The sequence below is a fragment of the Drosophila nasuta genome, chromosome 3 (genome assembly GCF_023558535.2).
Source record: "Drosophila nasuta strain 15112-1781.00 chromosome 3, ASM2355853v1, whole genome shotgun sequence".
Lineage (NCBI taxonomy): Eukaryota > Metazoa > Arthropoda > Insecta > Diptera > Drosophilidae > Drosophila > Drosophila nasuta.
The window spans coordinates 19,490,574-19,514,626 of NC_083457.1; the positions used below are offsets into that span (position 1 = coordinate 19,490,574).

General features: G+C 37.5%; 1 protein-coding gene across 3 annotated transcripts; it reads right to left on the reverse strand.

Annotated features, from left to right (window-relative positions):
• Positions 1-417: 417 nt before the first annotated feature.
• On the reverse strand, positions 418-23,913 carry LOC132792755 (uncharacterized). Of its 3 annotated transcripts, none has more exons than XM_060802220.1 (6): positions 23,324-23,911; positions 13,839-14,817; positions 5,706-5,939; positions 3,611-3,853; positions 2,926-3,414; positions 420-2,859 (listed from the first exon to the last, which is right to left on the reverse strand). In XM_060802220.1, exons 2-6 carry the CDS (start codon positions 14,763-14,765, stop codon positions 1,954-1,956), a joined length of 2,799 nt encoding a protein of 932 aa, XP_060658203.1. In that variant the 5' UTR covers positions 14,766-14,817; positions 23,324-23,911; the 3' UTR covers positions 420-1,953. The 3 variants fall into 3 exon arrangements, with proteins under 3 accessions (XP_060658205.1, XP_060658203.1, XP_060658204.1); XM_060802221.1 differs by lacking the exon at positions 23,324-23,911 and adding an exon at positions 20,738-21,136; XM_060802222.1 differs by lacking the exon at positions 3,611-3,853 and having other exon boundaries at positions 418-2,859; positions 23,324-23,913.
• Between the last annotated feature and the right edge of the window lie 140 nt (positions 23,914-24,053).

Genomic DNA, 24,053 nt, shown 5'->3' on the forward strand with positions numbered 1-24,053 from the left:
TCAATTAATAAATATTATTAGCAAGTTAGATCAGCTGTCATAAAATGTGAAAATTATATTACAGTTTGATGAATACTGATGTCACACATGCCATCTATCAGACAGACTTGTTCCTCATCAAAACATGGTCAAAACTTCAGATGGATTCTAATAAATTATTAAAAAAATTTACATAATGATATCAAAAATTTCTCTTGACACAAATTATTAAAAAAAAAATTGAGATGATTCTACCATGAGAAGCATTAATTTCACATAGCTCACATAGAAATGGAAAATGATCCGTTAATTATGTTTTAATTATTAACAAATTTTGTTTAAACATTTTAAACATGTTTGCTCACCTCCAACTTTTTAGGAGACAAAGGAAACAACGTTGAGGTTTTTATTATGAAATTTTATTTTATTTGTTTGTTGGGTTTCTCGATCATTTTGGTTTTGTCCATTATGTGCTTTACATGTTGTGTGATTTGTTTTGCTTTTTGTTAATATATGTGTTTGAATATGCATATATGTATACGTATATGTATATTTCAATTTCCAATTTCATTTTCTAATGATATGCGCACCAAAACAAATTAACTCAGCGCAAAAAATTTGCTTTACAACTGAAAATGATAATCGAAAAGAAATTCTATGTTTTTTACTAAAAAATGTTTATTTAAGTAAATGATAAAGAAAGGCAATAGAAGTGTATACCACGGAATTTCTATACGTTATTTAGCATTGATGCCCGTATTTGCTTGCTCTTAATGTAACGCTAATATATTTATATATATATATATAATATAATTTGTTATATTTAATATAATGAATTTTTATAGTTTATATGGAATAACACTTAATTATACATTCATATAGATCTTGTTTTCATTTTGTATCGTATTGTTTTGTATACATATTTAAAATATATATAAAATACAACTGAATTCTTGTAGTTTGATTCAATTTGAAACGGAAATACAATTGTTTAATAACTAAAAAGCCTGTAAAAATGCAATTTGTAGCTCATTTTTGTAGTAGAAATGTTTTTACTTTGTAGTTAAACTGTTTGTGTTTTCGGTTTCTGTGCGTCTTTTGTTTCTGTTTATAAATGTATGCTTTGTTTTGTCGTATAGTATCAAACCACTAAATACTTGCCATATAAATGATTTTGTTGTTTAAATATTATATTTATTATATGTATACATCATATATATATATATTTTATGCTATATATTAACTATGCAATTGTTGCATACTTGCCATTTGCAATTAGCGCTTAATTTTCATAATTTGCTTAGATATTTTTATTCTTCATTTTTCTTGTTCTTTTTTTTCTGTTCGGTTTTCTAGGGAAAGTACAAAAGTATACGTGTTTCAAAAGCTTTTCTGTTGTAGTTGTTCAAGTTACATGTTTATTATACACACTTCGAATGTTGTGTATGCGAATATCGTAATCATAATCATAATTAATAAAACTGGCCATGTCGTAATACATATTAACAAAAGAACTTATTCAGCTATAGCCCTAGGGTAGTATCAAGCAACGTGTAGAGCAGAATTTTGGAATGTCTGATAAATTATACAATGGTTTGTTTATATTATTAATAATTTAGGTAGGTTCATTAAATGCAACATTCATATTCATTCATTTTTGATACTACCACAGCTAACATAAATTAGTAGAAAGAGTCAACGAATGTTGCTCTAAATTGCAAACTTTGCTCTTATTTCCAAATCAAAAATTATTGTTAAAACATAGAAAAAACAAAACTGAAATCTGACGATGGCTGAAAACCAAGAATTTGTCGACTACACACGGGACTACAAATTACAAAAAAATTCAGCTACACTACGTGAATTCATTCATTCTCGTTACTCTGGTACGACGAGAGTTGTGGGAGTTGTGTGTTCACCTTAAGGAAACTTTGCTTTCGGATTATTGTTATTGTTGTTGTTGTTGTTGCGAGTCTACTCGCTGTCAATGTTGAGACCCACACGCTTCTCCTCCTCGAGCATGGCGTCCAGCTCGTCAGTTAAGTTTGCCAGCATGTTGCCAATATCGTTGAGCACATTGACCGATACTTTTGGTGGCACTGTCGTCACGGGCACGGCAGGGGCAGCCACTGTTGTTGCATCAGGAGATGCTGCTGGCTCAATGCCGCTACAGCTGATGTTGCCACTGCCACTGTTGCTGGCCACATCCAAAGTGGGCGAACGCAAGTGGAGGGCGCTGCTGCCGGCGCTCGCTGTGCTGTTCATGCTGTCGCTGCGAGCGAGCGTGGCGTCATGCAGCGAACTGGAAGATTTCAGCGAGTGAAACGAGTGCGCAATGTTGGCAATGGTGTTCGTTGACGACGAGCTGGAACTGGAGCTGGAGGAGTGCAAGTGCGTCCCGGCCGCATGATGTCCACCAGCTGCTCCAGCGGCTGCTGATGATGCCGCATTGCCGCCAGCCTGCAGCTCCTGACGATTGAGCAGACGCTGCTTGATGGTGCCAGTGTTCTCATTGGCAAACGGTATCGTGTCGATCGAATCGATGCTGGAATTCGACTTGTTGTCGTGATACTTCTCGCAGTGTATCTCCGCCGTTGTCTGCTGTATGGTCGCATAGTTGGCATAGATTGGTTGCTGCTGCTGTTGCTGAGAGTTGCCGCCAGCCGCTTGATGTTGCTGCCAATGCGGTGCTGTGTGGCCATAGAACATGGGCTGCTGTTGTTGCTGCTGCTGTTGATTGCTCGCTCCGACTCCAACTCCGGCTGCTCCTTGTGGCGTTGCCTCCACACTCAACTGACGCGAGTTGCGTATGCTGCAATGACGTCGCGGTGGCTCTGGCGCAATCTTCTTGCCCGCCAATGGACTGCCGCTTAAGTAGGCCTACAGAGAGAAAAAGTAGTTGCAATTAGAAGACTAGACTCGAGCAGCAACTTAAGACGAACTTACTGCTGCACTGTCTGCACCTCCGGCTGTCACATACTCCGCCGCCGCCGCCGCATTCATGTAGTGATGATGCTCCAGTGGCGGCATCGTGTTCAGCACGGCTCGCTGAAGTATGCCCCGCTGCTGGCGTGGCAAGGTGCCGCCGCCCTCTTCATAGAGCAGCTCGCGTGTGGCATCGTTGGTGGGTGTTATGTCGCCATCGTCGTAGGAACGCCGCCAAGCCATCGCTGCTGCCGCATTGTTGCCCAACAGTCGTGCTGTTGCCGCCTGTTGCTGCTGTTGTTGTTGTTGCTGTTGCTGCAGCAGTTGATGATGTTGCTGCTGTTGCAGCGTGGCAGCGGCTGCCATCGCTGCTGCTGCGGCCGCTGTCGTTGGCGGCCCAAAGTGTCCGTAGTCCGTGGTCGTGTAATGGCTAAAGGTCAAATGGCTGCGCGTGCTGTTGTCATGAATATCCTCCAGCGATTCGAGGCTCTTGCCACGCGGCTGTCGCACCTGCAATAGACAACGCAACGCGAAGAGTGTTTGTATTACTATTACCGAGTGTGGCATGTGGCATGTGGCATCTGGCATGTAGCACTTAAAGTTCAAGGACGATTGCAGACGACTGACAACACAACTGACATTTGTCGAGCACCATTCAGAGAACGAGAGAAGAAGAGACAGAAGAAGAAGAGAAGAGAGCACCCACCTTAATGAGCACCACATCGTTGCCGTTGCAACACTCGTGATTGCTGCCCGTGCAGTAATAGGCATCCCCCCCGCTGGCAGCCGAGAGGCCACCGCTGTGACCATTGGCCAACGACGATGTCGACGATGATGACGACGTCGTCGCGTTCACATTGCTCGTCGCATAGATCTTGGTGTAGTCCCAGCCACAAGATGGCGTACTCGGTATGGGGACATTGAATTGCCAGGGCTTCCGTTGGTACTCCTAACGGGGTCAGTCCATTAATCAAATTATGATGAAAGTAAACAGAGAGAGAACATAAATAATCAAATTAGAAAAATTATAAAGAAAAAAGACAACGAAATCAAACGAATGCGAACCACTTTTTAAACTTAAGTATAAGAAACAAATTTCATATTTAAGAGAAATAGAAATAATTGCCAGGAATATTATAAAATTAAGTTAAGGAAATAATCAAAGATACGTACATTTTAAAGGTAATGAAACAAATATGAATCACAATTTAAACTTAAGTATAAGAAACAAATTTTATATATACGAGAATTAGAAATAATGGCAAGGAATATAAAATAATATACAATAAAATTGATTATATAAAAGATTAAAACAATTTTATAGAAGGTGACGAACTAAAATGAATGTGAGTCACTATTTAAACTTAAGTATAAGAAACAAATTTCATATTTAAGAGAAATAGAAATAATTGCCTGGAATATTATAAAATTAAGTTGAGTAAATAATCAAATTAGATAAATTTTTAAGATAACGAAACAAAATGAATATGAATCACAATTTAAACTTCAGTAGTACAAATGATTGCAAGATATATCATAAAATTTTATGAAATTAAATTGAGTAAATAAACAGATTAGAAAAATTTTATAGAAGGTAAAGAAATCAATCAAATGAATGTGAGTAACTGTTTATAATTAAGAATAAGAAACAAATTTCACATTTAAGAGAATTATAAATAAGTGTAAGGAATATTATAATATTAAATAATCAAATTAGATCAATCTTAAAGAAGGTAACGAAACAAAATGGATATGAATCACAATTTAAATTTAATTATAAGAAACTTAAGTATTAGAAATGATTGGAAAGAATATTATAATATATTATTAAATATTATGAAATTAAATTGAGTAACTACAAAACAAAAATAGTGTCTACAATTACAATAAAATATTTTTTTGAAAGTAATGCATGAAATTTAATTGATTAAATTATTAAACCTGGATGGAAAACAAATTTCACACTATGGGAAACTTTGAAACTTTGGAATAGGATATATTTTTTAAAACTAATACATAACATTTTATTATAAAAATATTAAAATTGAATCTAATTTGCCATTTTAATTAATGCGTTAAAGTATAGAAACAAATTACGTATTTAAAAAAAAATTATAAATTAAAAAAAAAATTGAAATAAAGTGAAACAACTAAAGATTAAATATGGAATATGAAAATGAATAAATGGAATTACATTTCATTAAAAAACTATTTAATCCGTCATTACAATTACAACGATAATGTATAAGAAACCAATTTTGGCGAATAAAAAACCAAAAAAAAAACTTTTTTATAGGGGAAATTTATACTATTTGAAACCAGTTTATTTAAGCGAAATAAATATAATTGAATAATTGCAGAAGAAATTTAGCAAAAATCAATCGAATTTTTTAATGATTGTCAAAGTTACTTAAGAAAAGTAAATAAAACATAAAATTAAGTTTACAAGTGCATAGTAAAACTTAATAATTTTACATCCCACAAGAACAAATAAAATGGAATTCGAAGAACTTCATAAATATTTTTTACAAATAAAGTGAAATTAAACTCTACACTTTAGTCTTTGGACTTGAACAAATAAGTAAAACAATTGAAAATATCACACAAAGTTAAAAAACGTTTAAAATTTTCCGTTTGAAGACGCGCCCTCAAAAAATACGTCAGATAACACTCTAAAGTTCGAATCGAATTGTTTATCTAAGACGCCTCCATAACAGCGCGTATTATTCCATGATTTAATTAATGATCTAACATTTATCTATAAGTGTGATTTATAACAACTATTGCCAGACGATTCTCACCTGTTGCTGATAGGCATTGGCACCACCTGGATTCCATTTGCCGCTGATGATGTCTTTGACCCGCTTGATGGCAAGCAGAATCTTCTTTTGATGTCCCAGCTTAACGATGCCAATGTCCTCGAGATCCTCCCAAGTCACTTGGGTTACATCGCGCACCGTTTTGTAGTTCTGTTCGAGCAGCGGCTGAATGTATTCCTCCAGACGCAACAGCTGCAGCCACTCCTCAATGGAGCCCTGCAAACAAATATAGAAATAAATATTCGAATTAGTTGTAAACTCAATCTGTATGTCTGTGTGTCTCTGTCTGTGTGACAGCTAATCGCATTTGATTAAAGCCAACCCCATCAGCGGGAGCAGCCAAGCAACAAATTGTCCATGAACTAATTCCAGGCCAAAGCTGATACCAGATCCCATTCCAATCTCTGTTCTCTGCAGACTGAGGAGAAGGGGCAGACAAGAGAGAAGTAAGGGTTAGGGGGCTTAGCTAGGGAATTGTGTTTAGTTTTGCTGGTTACACTGGGCATTGCATTTGTCTCACTCTCTCTCGCACTCTCGATGTCTGATGATGAGCTCGTCGCAGCTCTAATCAGTTGTAATTGATAAGATATGACATAAATCGCGTCAAAGCACAAACATAAAGAAACGAGTAAAGAGACACAAAACTCGTTGTCGACGTCGTCGTCGTTGTTGTTGTTGTTGCTGTTGTAACTGCTGTGCTGCTGTCTGCCATTAAACGGTAGCCACACACACACACACACACACACACACATAGACAGACTCTCACATACGCAGTCAAAAATCATCAACATTTTTTCCTTCTTGTTTTTCGTGTGACGTGTTAATAACTTTTGAAGCGATTGCTCTTTTGCTAGCCGTCTAAATTGCCGTTGATTTCTATTTAATTAAGCGTGTGTGAATATTGTGCATATGTATGTATGTACATATGTGGATGCTGTTACACCACTCACTCTCCTTCTGTGTCTCTCTATCTCTGTCCCTCTCTCGATCACTCACTTGTGCGTGATTTTGCATGGGCTGTGGAGACTTTTCAAGGACGCTACCATTTAATGGAATTTTTCTACACAAATTATCACTTTATACAAAAAGTGTTCTCGGCTTAATGACATATACATAGATTTGCATATTGCGTTATATTCTTATTCTATTTTACATTGTTTTGTTTTGAAAAAGCTTTATTCTGCTAAAGCTTACTTAAATATCTCCAAGTCTTTCTAAAACGACTTCTTTAAGGTGGAGAATTTAGCTATATATAACTCTCACTCTGAACCATTTGTCTACATTAATTTCTAAATTTGTAAAATATCACAAGAAATTCTAATTTACATAACTCCCACTTGCATATGCGTTTGACAAGTTTACTCCAATTGCCATTAGTATATTTTATTGTTGTAATAATGTTAATATTCTATTGTAGTACTTTCTGGAGTAATTTATATGGTTAGCACAGTTTTATTTATTTAATAATCTTTCTAGAAACCGCAATTTAAAAAAAAAATGTTGATTAGCATTTTAATTAAAATCTTTTACGCAGTTGTATTTATTTCAAAGTTATTTTTAGAACCGTATACACTTTTTAATAGTATTTAAAAAACTTTCTAATTCATTCCTTATAGATCTTAATTTTTAAGACTATTCTACATGAATAACTTTCCATTAAAAGTCTCCACATATCCAATACTATAGCTTCATTCGTATTTGAATAGTATTATACAATAGTTAATTTTAAATATATGGTAATATTAAGTTCCCAATTCTTCTAAAAGTAGTATGTTTTATAGTTAAGTAATGTCCAATTAATTCACTTCTCATAGATTAAATTTTTGAAGACATTCTACATGAATAACTTTTAATAGGAAAAGTCTCCACGTTTTAAATATTATATTATAGCTTCAATTGTTTTTGAATTGTATTAGAATTTAGAGGTTTTACGCAGTTATATTTCGCAATCCTTCTGGAGACCGCAGTTAAAAAACCGCAGTTTAAATTAAGCAATTTACGCAGTGTGATTTCTTTCAAAATCCTTCTGAAAACCACAGACATATTATGAATTTTAGTAAAGCAGTGCAAATTCATTCCTTATAAATCTACATTTTTAATACTATTCTACATGAAAAACGTCCCATTAAAAGTCTACACATTATAAATACTAAAATATAGCTTCAATTGTTTTTTTAATAGTATTATAATTTAGAGTTTTAATGCAGTTGTATTTTCATAGTTAACAAATTGCCGAATTCAGTTCTCGTATATCTACATTTCTTATATTATTATCCCATCATAGATTTCCTATATTATTATCCCATCCTACAGTAATATTTCACAAGACTCGCGACCTAGCTTCAGCGACTGCATAGGCCTAAATAAACTACTGCAGTTGGTAATCTTAAGACTGTTAAGCAAACTTACAACAACGCTTCAATCGCAATCCGAAGATGCTAATCATTTGATGTTTGTAGAGAGCATAACTTAACTTGACTAGCCACGCCGTATTTTCCATAAAATCGAAAAAAAAAAATATTTATTTAACGTCATTCGGGCGGTATACAATTATCCGCATCTATATATATATTTTGTTTTCTACTTTAAAGCTCATTAGCAGGTAGCATATGGTATGACACCAACAGATCCGCACAGCAGCAGCAACAGCTAACATCAACAGCAACAGCAACAACAACAACAACAGCGTCGACAACGTCGATGGTCACCATAAATGCGACCAAAAGAAAACAACAAACTCGAAAAACAAAAACTGGTTTTTTCCTACGTACCCAACGAAACAGAGAGAGAGAGAGAAAAAAAAAAGAGTATATACTTTAGCTAAAAAACATTAGAGTACGTCAGGCCGAAAACTAAATACCATTTGAGAGTGTCTAATAACGGCTACAAAAATAATAACAGCAGCAACAACAACAACAACGGCAACAACAACGTCAAGGTCGTTGGTTGATTGCGGTTTTTGGTTTTTGGCTTTATGGAAAGGAATGGAACTGGGAATGCGCCAAGAGATTGGCAACGACATATCGTTGTTGACGTTGTTTAATAACCTTTTTCTCTCTGTCTTTGCGTCTGTCTCTCTGCTTCTGCTTTTGCCTCTGAGGTATTTCGCTTTATTTCCTTTTTCGCTGCTCGCCAGATAAAGAAAGTGCCGGGTTCGGATGTGGGAAATGTTTACGTGTCTATATAACTATTTTGTCTTGTTTATTTTTTGTAGAATGCCAGCTAATGAGGCTGCCCCTAACACATTTGCATGCGATTGCAGAAAACTTTCATATTCCCAGCATCAACTGTATACATATATAGACTCTGGTCTCTATAGAGAGCTAAGCTGTCAGTGTGATATAAGTACCTCCCCCTCCGGCAAAGCGTTGGAGTCTGAAACCACACCCAAGGCGACGTTGTCGCTCAAGATCAACAAAAGTCTGTGTAGCTCAATGGGGTGCTTGGAGAGCGATAAGAGTCGAAAGACTGAGTAACTCAACCAACGACACAGCAAAAAAAAAATAACAAACTTGCGAAAACAGTCACGAAGCGCGGCAAACAGCGTCAACAACAAATACTCGTAACAATAAAAACACAACAAAAAAATATACAAATATATAAAAAAAATTCTATACAACTACTAAAAAAAATTATCGCGCATTTTTTAGCCAAGCTAACAAAAATCAAATAACAAAAGCTGAGGTCATTTTGTGAGTTTGAAAAATTGCAAAGCTTGAAATCGGTTTGAGATATATGTATTGGCATATGGAATAAATGTGTTCATTTCATATGGAAAACAAAAGATTTAATGATAACTCAAATCTCATAGCTGAAAAATGAAAACTAACCGCAGGTTATAATTTGAAACAAGCAATTAAGAGCGAGTAACTATGGAATGCGGTTCAAATTTGAGTTTCTGAGCTAGATACAAGAGACTTGAGATACAGATACGATGCGATAAATGATATTTATATGTTCAGTTTTTAGTTTTCAGTTTGAGAGTAGAAACACATGCATTTTGTAAGCACATTCATTAGACGCAGGTGGGCAGCTTACAGCCCACGACAACAACAACAGCTTCAGGTGGGTGGATGGAGGGGAATGCGAGTGTTCAAGCTTGAGTTGCTGCTGCTGCTGCTGGAGGAGCTGACGAAATCAATGAATCAGACGAAATTCAAATGCAACTCGAAAGCTGCAGGTTATTGTTGGCGTGTCCATTGTGGAATTGTGGCCAATGAAACGTATTTGTCATTTCAATTCAAGTTGGGGTTGGAGTAAACCCGTGATGAATGCATGAGAATTAAACTATGATCGGATCATGTGCATAACAATTGTTGAGATTACTATCGAAGGAATGCCATTCGATGAGATTTTGAGCCGATTGTTTCGGTTTTATAGAATCACCAAATAGAATTCAAATTGGTTTCTATAATATTTTCATTGTTAAGCCAAATTGATGGCATGACAAAAGGTAAGCTAGAAATATTAGCTCAAATCTCAAATCGATAGTTTGTTGAGAGTACTCGAAGGAATTTCAGTATTCTGTGAGATTTAAACTGTTGTTTTGGTTTAATTAAATTGGCAAATAGTAGTTGAAATGATTTCTACAATATTTTATAATTCCAATGCTAAGCTTTATCGATAAGTAAGCTAGAAATATTAACTCAAATCTTTAATCGATAGTTTTGATTGCAAATTTGCATAACAATTGTTGAGATTACTATCGAAAGAATGCCATTCGATGAGATTTTGTTTCGATTTTATAGAATCACCAAATATAATTCAAATTGGTTTCTATAATTATATTTTATAAATTCAATGCTAAGCTAAATTAACGACAAAGAGTAAGGTAGAAATATTAGCTCAAAATCAAATCGATAGTTTGTTGAGAGAATAATCAAAGGAATTTCAACAGTCGATGAGATTTTAAACCAATTACTTCGTTTTGACAGAATAGTATTTTAAATGGTTTCTATATTTTATAATATTTTTTTATGGCATATTAAAAAGTAAGCTACAAATAAGAACTTAAATCATTAATCGATAGTTTTGATTGCAAATTTGCATAGCAATTGTTCATATTACTATCGAAGCAATGACATTCGATGAGATTTTGAGCTGATTGTTTCGGTTTGATACAATCACCAAGTAGAATTTAAATTGGTTTCTATAATTATCGCAGCGATAAATATTTTATAAATTCAATGCTAAGCTAAATTGATTGCAGGTCAAAAAGTAAGCTAGAAACATTAGCACAGAATTTTAATCGATAGTCTCAATTATAGAGAACATTGCAGAATGTATATCAATTAAGTAAGTAGTTCGATAATGCGAATATCACAAAAGTGATTAGATTAGATGAAAATCAAACATTATATCGGCAAATGTTACCTTAGATCTTAAGTCGATAATGCAACTACAACACAAAATTGTTGATTATGTTTCCTATCAATACTGCGGACTTAAAATCGTGATTCTTACAGGGTATATTATATATTTATATATATGTACAATGTTTTGCATATTCCTAGTTACTTTTGACAACTTAAATGGAAGTTTTATGTCACGTTTAACGATTACGTTTATAATTTTTGTTGATATATTTCAGTTGTAATGCGCAGTGACTTCTTAAAATGGGGTTTTAAGAGGGACTGATCACCACTTTTGGACATGGAAAACTTGTATCGAGTGTCGAGGGCTTGTTTGGGGCGAACGTGAAGTGCATATCGATATGCGACTATATAAGCTTGCATTTCATCGAGTCACGTCTTATTTCGGATATTGTGGCAAATAAATAAAACAATAAAATATTATGTGGATAAGACAACGAAGCGACTTTTCTTTTAAAGCGTGTCTGGGTCACGTGGTGTTTATTGACAGTATCTCTGATGAAAGTTGAGCATTGAGATTAAGCCAAGTGAATGATAATCGGCAAAACTACAATAAGCGAATGAGTAATGAAAGATTCTGCGAAAGCAAAGAGTAGCGAGTAAATCAAGATATACTTTGGACTTAATTGCATAAGATTTGCATATGTTGAAGGAGCCTGTAAAAAGTTATTAAGAATACTTGTTTGCACTTAAGTGGAAACTGGTAATCTCATGTTATTTTCATTGCAATCTAATAAATACGGCGCTTTTGCCAGCAATTAATCGTATCGAAGTAAGACACGATGCACATGCACTTGACTAGCACTTTGATCTGTCAGATCAATGCTAAAGATCACCGGATTTAAGTCGCTCAATTAGCCTCGGCAGAACCTCGAGGCGACATTTCTGCTGATCTACATCTTGATGCCCCAACTAGCTCAACAAAATGTCAATTCAACACAAAGACACGGAGTAAAGTGTCACAGACAGACAAAGCGAAATAGGGAGAGGGAACTTTACGAATCTTTTGTTTTATGTTTGATTGTTTTGGTTTTGGTTTTTTTATTATTTATTTTATATGCTTGTGTTTGGTATCTGTTTATGTTACCAAGTGTGTTTAATGAATTGCTGATGGGAATTAATGTGCGCATATTAAACGAAATTCTTTCATTAACAATAAAATAAAACAAAAAAAAAATCAACAACTTGCTGACGGCGCTTTTTTATGTGGGGCTCAGTATGTGGGAAACAAGTTTTTGCAGCACGATTGCAAATGCTTTTTTAATGAAATATTTTAAAGATAAGCTGCGAAAAAATACATATACAGAAATAAACAAGCAAACACAGAAAGCGAACGAGCTGGAATAGCATGGCTAGCAACTAGAGATGAGACTCGAGATCTTCTTACGTGCAAAGTATATAACGTTAACGTATATCAACTGATATTTAAGTCGCGGTTAATTAAGCTAACTAACAGATGGCGGCTTAGAAAATCAGCTTAAGTGCGCTAATCAATCCGATAACGACAACACGAGAAGAGCAATTAACGATTGCAATTCTCAATGATGGTTAGAAAAGATCTTTAAAGACGCAGCAGGAGAAAAAGACAATTTGAAAATGTAACTAATCGTGTAATAAATGAATTGATTAGTGCATTTCACTTGATTATCTGCTCATTGAATAATTGAATTCGTGCGATTACTATCTTAGATAGTAGACAACTTCGATACTTCAATTCTAAATGAAGACTCATTAACGTTTTTATTGCTACTTTCTTGTTTCACATTTTAAAAGAATATCTCATGCAAGCATTTTAGTCTAGGATTCCTTTTACTTACTACTTTTTTTTACTAACATATTTTCTAATCTATGGTATATTTTTAACGGATGTATATCGTTATACCAAATATATCTATCTGTTGGTGTATTTTAATACCTTTCGGTATATCAATTCGGTATATTTTAACCATAAAGTCGCCTTTGCCTTTGTTATTTACCTATCTTCTTTTTCAATGAAAACTTTTTAATATTGATGTCTTATAATTGATTACTATACTTTATACTTGGTATATTTTGCATTCTGTGGTATATTTTTAATGTAGAAGTATTTCGTTGCACCTAATTTAGCCGTTGGCATATTTTTAGTATATTAATTTGGTATATTTGAACGATAATACCGCTTTCATAATGTTTTGCTTTTATTGCACATGTCTAGCGGATATTCTAGTTCATTTGACTGCAGTTTTAAGGTGGTTTCTTTGGAACGGTTTCCCTTTAAAGGCTTCGTGCCTTCCAAGCAATTCTTTTTTCTAAGACTCAACAAATTCACGACAGTTAACTCTTTTAAACAATTTTAAATAAAAACCTCAATCGATAATAGTACAATTATATCGATGTGTCAAAATATAAAAATAACCCTATAACACTACAATATTACGTCATAAAATAGTAAGTATTAGTAAAGCAGTTAACTAACTCGTAATGAATATTAACAGCTTTCCTTGAGTTGCAATCTTTCAGTAATTTGTTCGATATTCCCTAGATACAAAACGGGTATTTTCATCATCGTTCATCCCTAGCACTATTCACCTCCACTAGCCATAATTAATGCCAATTTGACAAATTGCTGAGACTGCAGAGACACATACATGTATGTATGACTAAGTTGACTTTATGCAAATATCACGAGTTGCTTAGCTGATTAGATAGAAAAGCGAAAAGCGGAACTAGCTGGTTGCTGGGTGCGTTGTTGTTGTTTACTTACCGGCACAAAATGTGGCAAATTGTCGAGCACCTGCAGCTTGTCGATGCGCTGCTTGATGCGTTCACGATGATGCGGATTCTTGATGCCAATCGCAGTGAGATCCTCGGGCGTCATGCGCGCAATCGTTGGCAAATCGTAGCCAGCAGCAATGAAGAGCTGAGCGTACTCCTCATGTTTCATTTCCAGCAGCCAGTCGATAATCAATTCATCATTCCGCTGCCTATCGACGCTGCCAATCGAACACGAGCTGACCGAGCTGCAGCGTGGCGACGAGAGCGGAGCACGTATCGATGCACCCGATGAGGAGACGCCCGTTAAGTAGGAGGACGCTCGTCCTGAGTCCAGACTGGCGGTGCTATGACGCGAACCCGATCCAGCGGAGCCCGACGAAGAGCCCGGCGAATCACGTCCCGGCGATTGGGTCAGATCAATGCCCTGATCCTCTTGCAACGCCAGCTGCTGATGATAGTAGACCGCTGCCTTGTGCGTCAGCGGTTCGCGCAATGTGGCACAGAATACGGGCGGTGGACATGCCACAATGCTGGGTGGGAGCGGAGCTTGTGCTGGGGGCTTGCTGCCAGAGCCTGCACCTGCAGCTGCTGCCCCGGTGCTTGCCTCATCCTTCATGCGCAGCGCCACGCTCGTCTCGCGTGGCAAGTTAAAGCCGCCCTCCTCCAGCGAGGGCGATGAGACAATGCTGCTGCCACTCATGCTGCAAATGCCATCATCCAGTTGAAGCTGTTGTTGTTGATGTTGTAGTTGTTGCTGATGGTGCCGCAGGGGTCCGCTCAGCCTGTATAGCGGTATCACTGGCTGATGATGGCCTAGGGGCGACGAGGGCGTCACCGGTGGGTCACCAGGTATTGTCGGCGGCTGTACCTTCTTAGCTTGTGCCGTGGATGCGTGCGGCTTCAGTGAACGATGCATTTCGCGCCTCTGTTTCTGCTGGCCGCGCTGGCCAAATTAGCTGCGGCGACTCCTGCAAAGAAAAACAACACACAAACACAAATAAGAGGCAACTGCATTAGATATTTGTTTTGAGGGGAACTGAGAATCGGGAACAGATGTGCAGCAGATGTGTGTGCGCAGTGAAAATCTGCATAATTGGCCATACATTTTTATTTTGTTTTTTTTTTTTTTTATGTTGCTCCAGCTAAAAATAGGGTCACACTATTTACGCGCGCGCGCGCATCTGCGGCAAGTCAATAAACTGCCCCAGAACACGAGCGTTGCACAGTGGCAGCAACTAGAGAAAAAGTGACATTTCTTAATTTAAATTTATTTTGTGGATTTCACATAAAACATATTGATAAAAGACATTTCTGACTACCGATTGTAACCCTGAACTAGATTAATTCATTAATATGCATAATTTTATCTTAATTTCCGATCGATTTATTACCAATTTCAGAAAAATTATGCAGAGTAAATCACAAAATTAGTGAGCTTGTTTAAAGTGTATGCATAAACAAAGAAATTGTTGCCTTTGTTTACAAGGTGAATCATCGACTTTATTCAAATGAAAGTGCCTTTGTCTGGCAAGGTGAGATTGATTTAAGAGGAATACAGCGTTGAAGGTTTTTGTTATCAGAATCCACTTCCAGCTTGCTATGCAGCATCGTTCGCGGTTCTATTTGATATGAAAATGTACTTTTTTGTCAGCCTCCTAGCTATTACCGTTTGGAAAGGCTTTAATTAGTTAGGACATACAGGACAAAAAATGTGTAGATAGTGAAAATGTCATTATTTTATAAGGGCACTTTTTGAGCAACGTTGGATTTGGTTGTCATGTATATTTATCTTCTTTAGGAGGTCACCCCTGTTAGCTGGACAAAACTTGTGACCGGCCAATAGTAATTTTTCTGTATATATATATTGGAAGCTAAAAATGGAGCCTAGCTATTATCTTTGGATCTATGCGTTGATAGTTGATAGACCAACATCAGTATTTATACATCAAGTACCAGCCTCCCAGCTAATAAGGTAAAAGTCAGTCAGTAAGAACAAAGAATTTAATATATAGAACCCAACCATGGACTTGTCACTCTTTTCCCAAAGTGCATCTTAGAAAGATTGCTACTGACCCACTGTGCTCCCGCCGCAGTAGCATCGTATTACAAATTTCATTCACAAAAACACAACCAAAAGCAAACACGAAGGGGCGACGACAGCTAGAACGAAGAGAGGCCGACCGAGAGGAGAGGGAGAGATAGAGAGAGACGGAGACGATGTCAAAGTTCGTTGACTGTGGGTTGCATTTGGGGTTGGGGGGCTGACTTGTCTAGGCGCGACGTCATAATACACTTCAAAAATGCACAGGCAGGCGAAGTTGGCAGCGTTAGCGTAAATCTGGCAGAAGTCACGAACAGGGCTGTTTCTGCCGGAGCATGTCATTAACATGAACGAGTGAACAAAGCCGCAAAATACTTGGAAACAATAATAGAAAAAAGCTTTAATTTGCAGTTCTAGTGAAACAGTTAAATTCCAAAACGATTAGCAGAGCAATAACGTTTATCGATAACAAGCGAACTGCAACAGCGGCCACCTGTTCGATTAAAGTACTCGATGCCCGGCCGGTTGCCGAACACTAACACACACACTGAGCGAGTAACGAATGATACGACAGAAGCAGGTGCCAAATTTCATAACGTATGAGTGTGTGTGTGGGAGTAAAAAATGCAGGCAAAAGAGAAGCAGAGCAAAAGCTGAAAAACAACACGCAAAACGGTGGCAGTAGTAAATTTCATTTACAAGCCCGTCGACAGTCGACAGTCGTCGCGTCGACTGTCTTTAATGAATTTTTATGTATGCGACGTGAAACGAAAATTAACGAAAAACTGCAGCCGAAGGCACGGGAGAGCCAACGCCAAATGGAGAGAGAGTGAGTGAGAGAGCGAGAAAGAGTGCGCGCACAATGAGCTGCGGCTGCGGCTGCGGCAGCGGCAGCAGAGACTGAGCAGAGTTGTAGTAGGGTAGTATATCAAACGGTGAACGGTGCACAAATGTGGGTTGCGATTTGTTGTTGTTTTTATTGTTATTATCGTTGTGCTGTTGTTGTCACCCACACATCCACACACATACACACGCTCACCCCATTCACCCAGCTGCACATTTGCAGATGTTGTTGAACTGTGCGGCCGGCTTTGCATTTTGGGCAAACATTTTCTGCTTCTATCTATCCTTTATTCCTTTCCTTTTTATTTTCGGTTTTGAATGCTTTTGTCTTGTCGTCTACTGGCCATTTTTATGAACCCATTTTGCTGTTGTCTTTTGTTGCTTGCGCATTTAATTGCAAACACATAGCGTACACAGGACGCCCCCTGGCGTAGATAATGCAAAACTATTGCAGTTTTTCTCTCTCTGTCTCTGTTGTTCTTATACTATGTATATGCTTGTAGTTGTTATTTTTGTTGTGGTAGTTGGGTGTGGTGTGGGTGGTGAGTAATCATAATAAGAATAACACTTGATTATGCGCTCGTAGTTGTGTGTGCGATTGTGTGTACTATATGTGTGTAGCATAACATAAAAACTGATTGGAAATGCAATTGAACGGACGCTTGGGCGGCGTTTTCCTATTAGAAATACACAATACAAAACTATTACAAAGGGCAGCAAAGGCTGAAAGATTTATTGATTGTCGCTGTCGTCACACACACACACACACACATACAGCACGATAGACACACACACACACACTAACAAAGATAGACATGTATTGATACAATGTAGCGGAGTTGCGGTTTTGAAGTCGGCAGCAAAAACGCTGAGCAACTAAAAATAATTATGGTTACCAGTGCTTTAAACACACGCACACACACACACATACAAACAGAGCAACACAAAGGGACCGCAATGTTTATACGCTTCTCTTTGGGGGAGTATTGGGAGTTAGTTGTGAAGTTAGAGTGCTGTGAAAGGGGGTGCGATAAGAACCATGAAATGTCTTACACGATACTCTTTATATCTATGCGAAGGAGATGGTCACATCCCTATGAGATAAATCGTCGACAGACGATAGCAGGAAATGGGGCAAGAAAACTATTAAAAACGATCTACTAATGCCTATAAGGAGTGTGACAGATTCAAAAACGATAAGCTGAAAATAAATGGGTGTATGTGCAAGTAAGCCATCTTTATCGTAGGCTTTAAATTAAAAGGAAAAAATCTCAAAGAGATTATAATTGACAGAATGAAAGACAAAAGTATCGAATTTTTAAAGAAAATTTAGTTTAAAGAATGAATAACATTATACATTTGACATATTATTATATTTAAGTTATTATTTTCATAGACATTAAACAGTTTTAAACATATCAGAATTCTTGAATTTTTGAATATTGAGTTTTAAAAGTACTGCTTGAAAACTTGTATGTTTATAACATTTTATGTCACTGTAACCTAATTATATATGTACAGAGAAATATCTTTGAAAATGTAGGATATCTTAAATTCGTTTAGTTCTCTGACAATTGCTCGTTGTCGCTGTGCGCCGTTAAAGTTTACTGGCATGAGTAATCAGCCAAATGGAGCGCAATAAAATGGCAACGGCAACACGGCCAATCTATCAGCCCAGGCAGCACATCAACTTAGTTGATGTTGCCCAGCCACCCCCGATAAAATGCCTCCCCATATACGCCTGTCAACCACTTCATGGCCAGATTCATATGCCACACTTTGGCATGGGACCTGGACCTCAAACCGAATGGAGTGTCAGGAGGTGGCGGCTGAAATCAAATGAACCGAGTCTCATTCTCATGTTTATTAACGCTGCTTAACTGGAAATGTCTCTGTGTGTGTGTGTGTGTGTGTAAGTCGCTATGGTTGTGTGGGTGTCATTAAGCCCGATAGATAAAGCGACCGCCCAGGCAACACTTCATTACCATCACGACTTATTGACAACGGCTCGGTGATATACCCTATAAAGATTTCATCAATGGATAGTTATAAAACATTCCAAAAGCTGTCTGCATTGGCATATAATTAATGTATTGATTTATTATTATCAAGACTATACTGAATGGTCCCAGAATACATGAAGTGTACAATATTCTTCAATCTAACGGGTGAATTTATATAATACTTTCATTATTTGGAACCTTTTTTAGAGAACTGTTAATAATGCTATGGGATTATTTCTTAGAAGATTAGAACCTTCTCTAATAACAATATTATCAGATTAATTTCTAAAAAATATATTTTATTTTCAGCGTCTAATAACATATTTACAATTTATTCAATCCAAAAACAAAAAACTAGAAGAGAGTTATAAATATTTATTACTTTGCCTGCAATCTTTATCGTTGGAAAAGTATAGATATGCAATTTAAAATCATCCACTGTACTGATAGTTCGAAAAGAATGATTTTTTTTTTTATATAAAATTGAAATCTATGCCATAAATTTGTTGTCTTAAAAAGTGTGTGTTACGGGCTATCTTCGGAACTTACATTCGAAATCGCATGCGTATTTTTATTAAATGATAGTGGGTGGGAAGGTTTTTATAACAGACATTTTTCGACTTTTCTTTTGAAAAGTTCCTAAAAATCTTTAAGTAAAAATAGGGTAGTTATTCATAATATTTCATCGTTGACTTAAACGACTCATCTTAAATAATGATAAATTGTATTTTCAATTCCCAAAGAAACTTCATTCATTTGAAATCTTTCACAGAGTATCTCGCTGGTCCATCATTTTGTTGGAATGCATCTTTGTTGCGGGTGCTTTGCATATGACATGAGACAGTTTTCTATACTTTCCCCAAAATGCTGGGAGAACTGACAAAAGTTTTTTTTGTCGTTTTTTCGGTTGCATTTTTCTTACATTTTCCTTTTGCTCGCTTTGCCACGCCCCAGTGTGAGACTATGTTTTCTTCTGCTTGTTGTTGTAGTTGTGTACAATGTTGGTAGCGTGTTTTGTCAGCAACAACAGCAACAACAGCAATAGCAACAGCAACAGCAACAAAATAAGATGGTGTCGCTGCCTGTCGATAACTGGAGATGTTGATCTTGCACAGCAAAGGAGAGGACAGCAACAACAACAACAACAACAACAATGGCCGCGGGCAGCATAAACTTGTTTTGCCTGTAAAGGGAGTTGTTGTTGTTGTTGTCGTCGTCGACGTTGTTGCTGCCATTGCTTTGTAGTTGTTATTGCATTGTCTTTGCGTTTTGTTTCAGGTTTCATCTGGCAACGCCAAGAACGGAGCAAACAAGAGCCCATAAAAAGCTCGTAGGAGTAAACTGCAGCACACAGCGAAGATGTGACAAAAGTGTGGGCGAGGGGTGGATGAGGAGGAGGGGAGAGGCGGAGTAGCGTAGACATACAGTACATACGTGCAGTTAACGGTTAATGCAAAACGAATGCGTAGCGCATATGGCACCAGACAGTTAGACAGTGCAAGAAGCAGCAGAAGAAGAAGAAGAAGACAGTCTGCAAGACAGACAGACAGACGGACCAAATAAGGCTGACAGCACGTACACAGAGCCAGAGCCAGAGCAGAGGCAGCGCAGCAAACCTCCAAAAGCGGCCATCAATTCTTCTTCTTCTGCTTTATGGTCAAAAAAACGCGAACAAGTTGTAAAGCGAGCAATGCGAACAAAGCACCAAAAGCGAACAACAACCAACTACAGTAATAGTCGCAGAATATCTCGAGAAAGGAGAAAGGGGAATAACAGGAGGAGGTCGTAAAGAGAGAGAGAAGCATTTACACATTGAACTTTTTAGTACTCAACTATTTGCCTCCCACTTGCAAAGTGCGTTTACTACTACGCACACACACACACACACGCACATTCATATCCATACACACACTCATACATTCGCACTCACACTCATATACACACACAAGATGAGTGAATTGGGAATATTTGCAACAACTGTGCCAAAAATATGTAAATTACCATTTGAAAACGTTGATTTTTATTGCAATTTTTTATGGCAAACACGAAAGCTTCATCCAAATAAGCTTAACTTATAAATTTCACATAAATTGCGATTGATTTGCTTGATTCAAAACGCGTTGGAAAATTCTGTGCAAATTTCTTTCACATACAAGCACACACACACACACAATCGCGCGAGTAACAACAGCACTAACACCAACACAATCACGTAAACGAACGACGAAGAGCGCGTTGGCTTTGGCCAAAAAACAAGTAAAGCATATGAGAAAAAAAAGGCAGCGCAAAAAGTTGCCGCTGGTAGCTTAGCTTAGTAGCTGCTGCTGCTGCCTGCTAAAAGAAACGAAGAACGAGTCAAAAAAGGCGAATGCGGAGCGCGTTCACGACGAGCCGACAGCGACCGCAAGTCAAAGCGTATTGAAAACGCGGCTCAAGTTCGAGTCCAAGTTGCGAGTCCTCCTGCTGAACGCTACTAAAGTTGTTTCCAGAGAGTAACAAGAGAGAGAGGGAGAGCGCGCCTGAGAGAGCGAGTGTGGCTATAAGAGAGAGTGCGCGCAAATTGAAGCTCTGTTTCAATTGTGTGTTTTTGCCACACAGTCCAAGTCAATTTGCTGCAATTGAAACAATAACAATTGTATGTCAATTTGTTGTCGCTGGCAAATGAGTTAATAAATGAACCAGCGCGAGTTTTGATTAAAGCCACCGAGGTCTACATACATACATGTGCGTATGCCCAGCAGTGTGTGTGGTGTGCAAAAGGAGCAGAAACACATAGAAATGCATTCAAGCTCGCACAGTGGTGCAAAAGTGCAAAAACCTATTTACAGGTTGGTAGTAGTGTACTGTGAGAAGTCCCTCAAAGAATATCTATCTCTATTAGTCAAACACCTTTTGTTTTGTTAGGGTTTTTCAAATCAATTCGTTTTGAATGAATTTATACTATAAACTGTAACAACATGAATGGTAACAACTTTAGCAATAACTTTTAAGTTTTAGTAGTTCGTTCAAAAATGATGAATGTTAAGTTAAGAATTGCTCAATAATTATTTTGAAAAAAAAAAACATAATTAAAATAAGATCAAAGTCTCTTTTTAACCTCACGAAAGTTTTGTGACATTTTCATTGTATCGACCTATGATGACTATGATATAAGTTAGTTTTTTTTAGTTTTCCCAAGATCTGTATCATAACAGTTGCGAGGTCAGTTCAATTAACAAGTAAATGTATTGTTTGTAAGCCATTTGCATTTAAGCGTGTTTAGCATGGGAAGTTGTAAAACTGGAGCTAAACTGCTTCAAGGTAAAATGTTAATGAGCATTCGCGTAAACTTCAACTTACAAATTACAATCTTCATGGTTCCACTGTGCGGCAATGTGCCACAAAAAAGACAAACAAATCAAAACACTCACGCTCTTGCAGTTAGCTAGGGAGCCAACCACTTTGCTTGCCGCATAAGCCAATAATACCAACAAAGATAGAGAGAGAGCAAGAGAGCGTGAGCACGCGCTCCACACGAGTTGAACACAAACTTCAAAAAAGGCTCCATCTCTATTAAAATTTCCCTGTTTGCGCACTCTGGCTCTCACTGTCTTTCTCTCTATTGCTATCTTTGGCTCTCTCTATTGAAGTTTAAGCTCTCTCAAAGATACGAAATGTCATCGTCGCTCAACGACAATTCTAACACTTCATTGGAGCTGTTTGGGCTCGGGACCGATGCGTTGTTATTGTTGTAGTTGTTGTTGCGTTACGTTGCGTTGCGACGCAACGAAGCGACGTCGACGTCAAGTCATTTGATTCCCACACAAATCTCTGCATATTGAGCGGACGCGAGAGTCGCTCCCCATTATGGCAAGTGAGTTATGGAGCCTCAACTTGTGTGCGTGTGTGTGTGTGTGTGAAATACATATATGCATGTGTGTGTGTGCACTGCGCTTTCTATTGATTTATATGAGCTTTATGGCGCAATCTGAGTACTTACAACGAGTACAAAGCTTAACAAGAAGACTAAAGTAAACGCGCTTTGAATTCTCAAGTGCTGCTAAAAGACAATGGCATAATGAGCAGAAAAGAGAAGAGAAGAGAATGAATGACAGCCTAAACATTTAATTGCCCACGAGCAACGCGTTTTGTTAACTAACAGCAACAACTAGAAGCAAGCGGCATTCGAGAATAAATTATGCAAAGCATCATCAGCAACAACCAGAGTTGCCGCAGTGCCATTGTTGTCTGCAGCAGAGTCGTCGTAGCACGCGTCAGCATCGTCGGCGCTCGAGCGTAACACACTTTGTCGGCCTGTGACACGTGTTGGTTTATTAATTGCATAAGCAGATCAGATGGAGCAGAGGTAAAGGCAGCTGCAGTCTATCCCGAAACAAAAAGCAATTTCCTGCAGATGGCCACTCTGGAGAACAGCTGGCGGCTCCTGCCAACAGCTTAGTAGAAGAAGAAGCAGGTATATGACAGATGGCAGCGTCAGCGCCGACGCAGACACCAACGTCGCAACAGGACACAAACGTCAAAACAAAAACATTTGCGGCAAAAAGCCGCTTAAAGAATTACGAATTTAACAAAAAGATTAATACACACCTGTGAAATGTATGGAAAACGCTATTTTCCACGCGTTATGCTTTTCAGTTAACAATTTCCGTATGCAGCTAAATACAATCACATTAAAAGCACGACAACGAAAGTTGGGTTGACACACAAAAGGTAAACAAATGTTAACTTTTAACAGGGCATCAATTATTGTTGTTGTTTGCACGTTTTATGACATTTTCTACAGGCACACAAGCACATAAACACTCTCACACAGACACAAGTGGCGCGCGCGCGACGCATAAAAGTAAAACATAAAACCAGATTAATTTTTGTGCTGCCGAGAAAAAAAGAGTTTATTAAGCTACGCTGCTTACGTAGTTGTGACTTCGCTGTTGTTGTTGTTGTTTCTTATTGTTTGTGCTACGCCGCCATTTTCTTTACTGTTAACTCGGTAACTTTAATCGCGTTTGTGCGCTTTTTGTGTTGCCTTAGATTTTAGTATATTATGTTCACATTTAATTAAACTTTAATATTTATTTTGGTGCCACAATTCAATAAATTTATGCGTTTATTTATTAATTTGGAAATTCCGCGCAATGAAGCGACGCGAACCACCTCAAACCGCTCGACAAGAAAACAAAAACAGAACTGAGTGTGGCTGCATATTTGAAAATTCAGAATACCAAATTCACCACTGCTTGCGTGGTTATTCAAATTTCATAGCACTGTGGTGACTATTAAATATCTGTTAAATAAAAGTTAGACAAAAAATGTATTC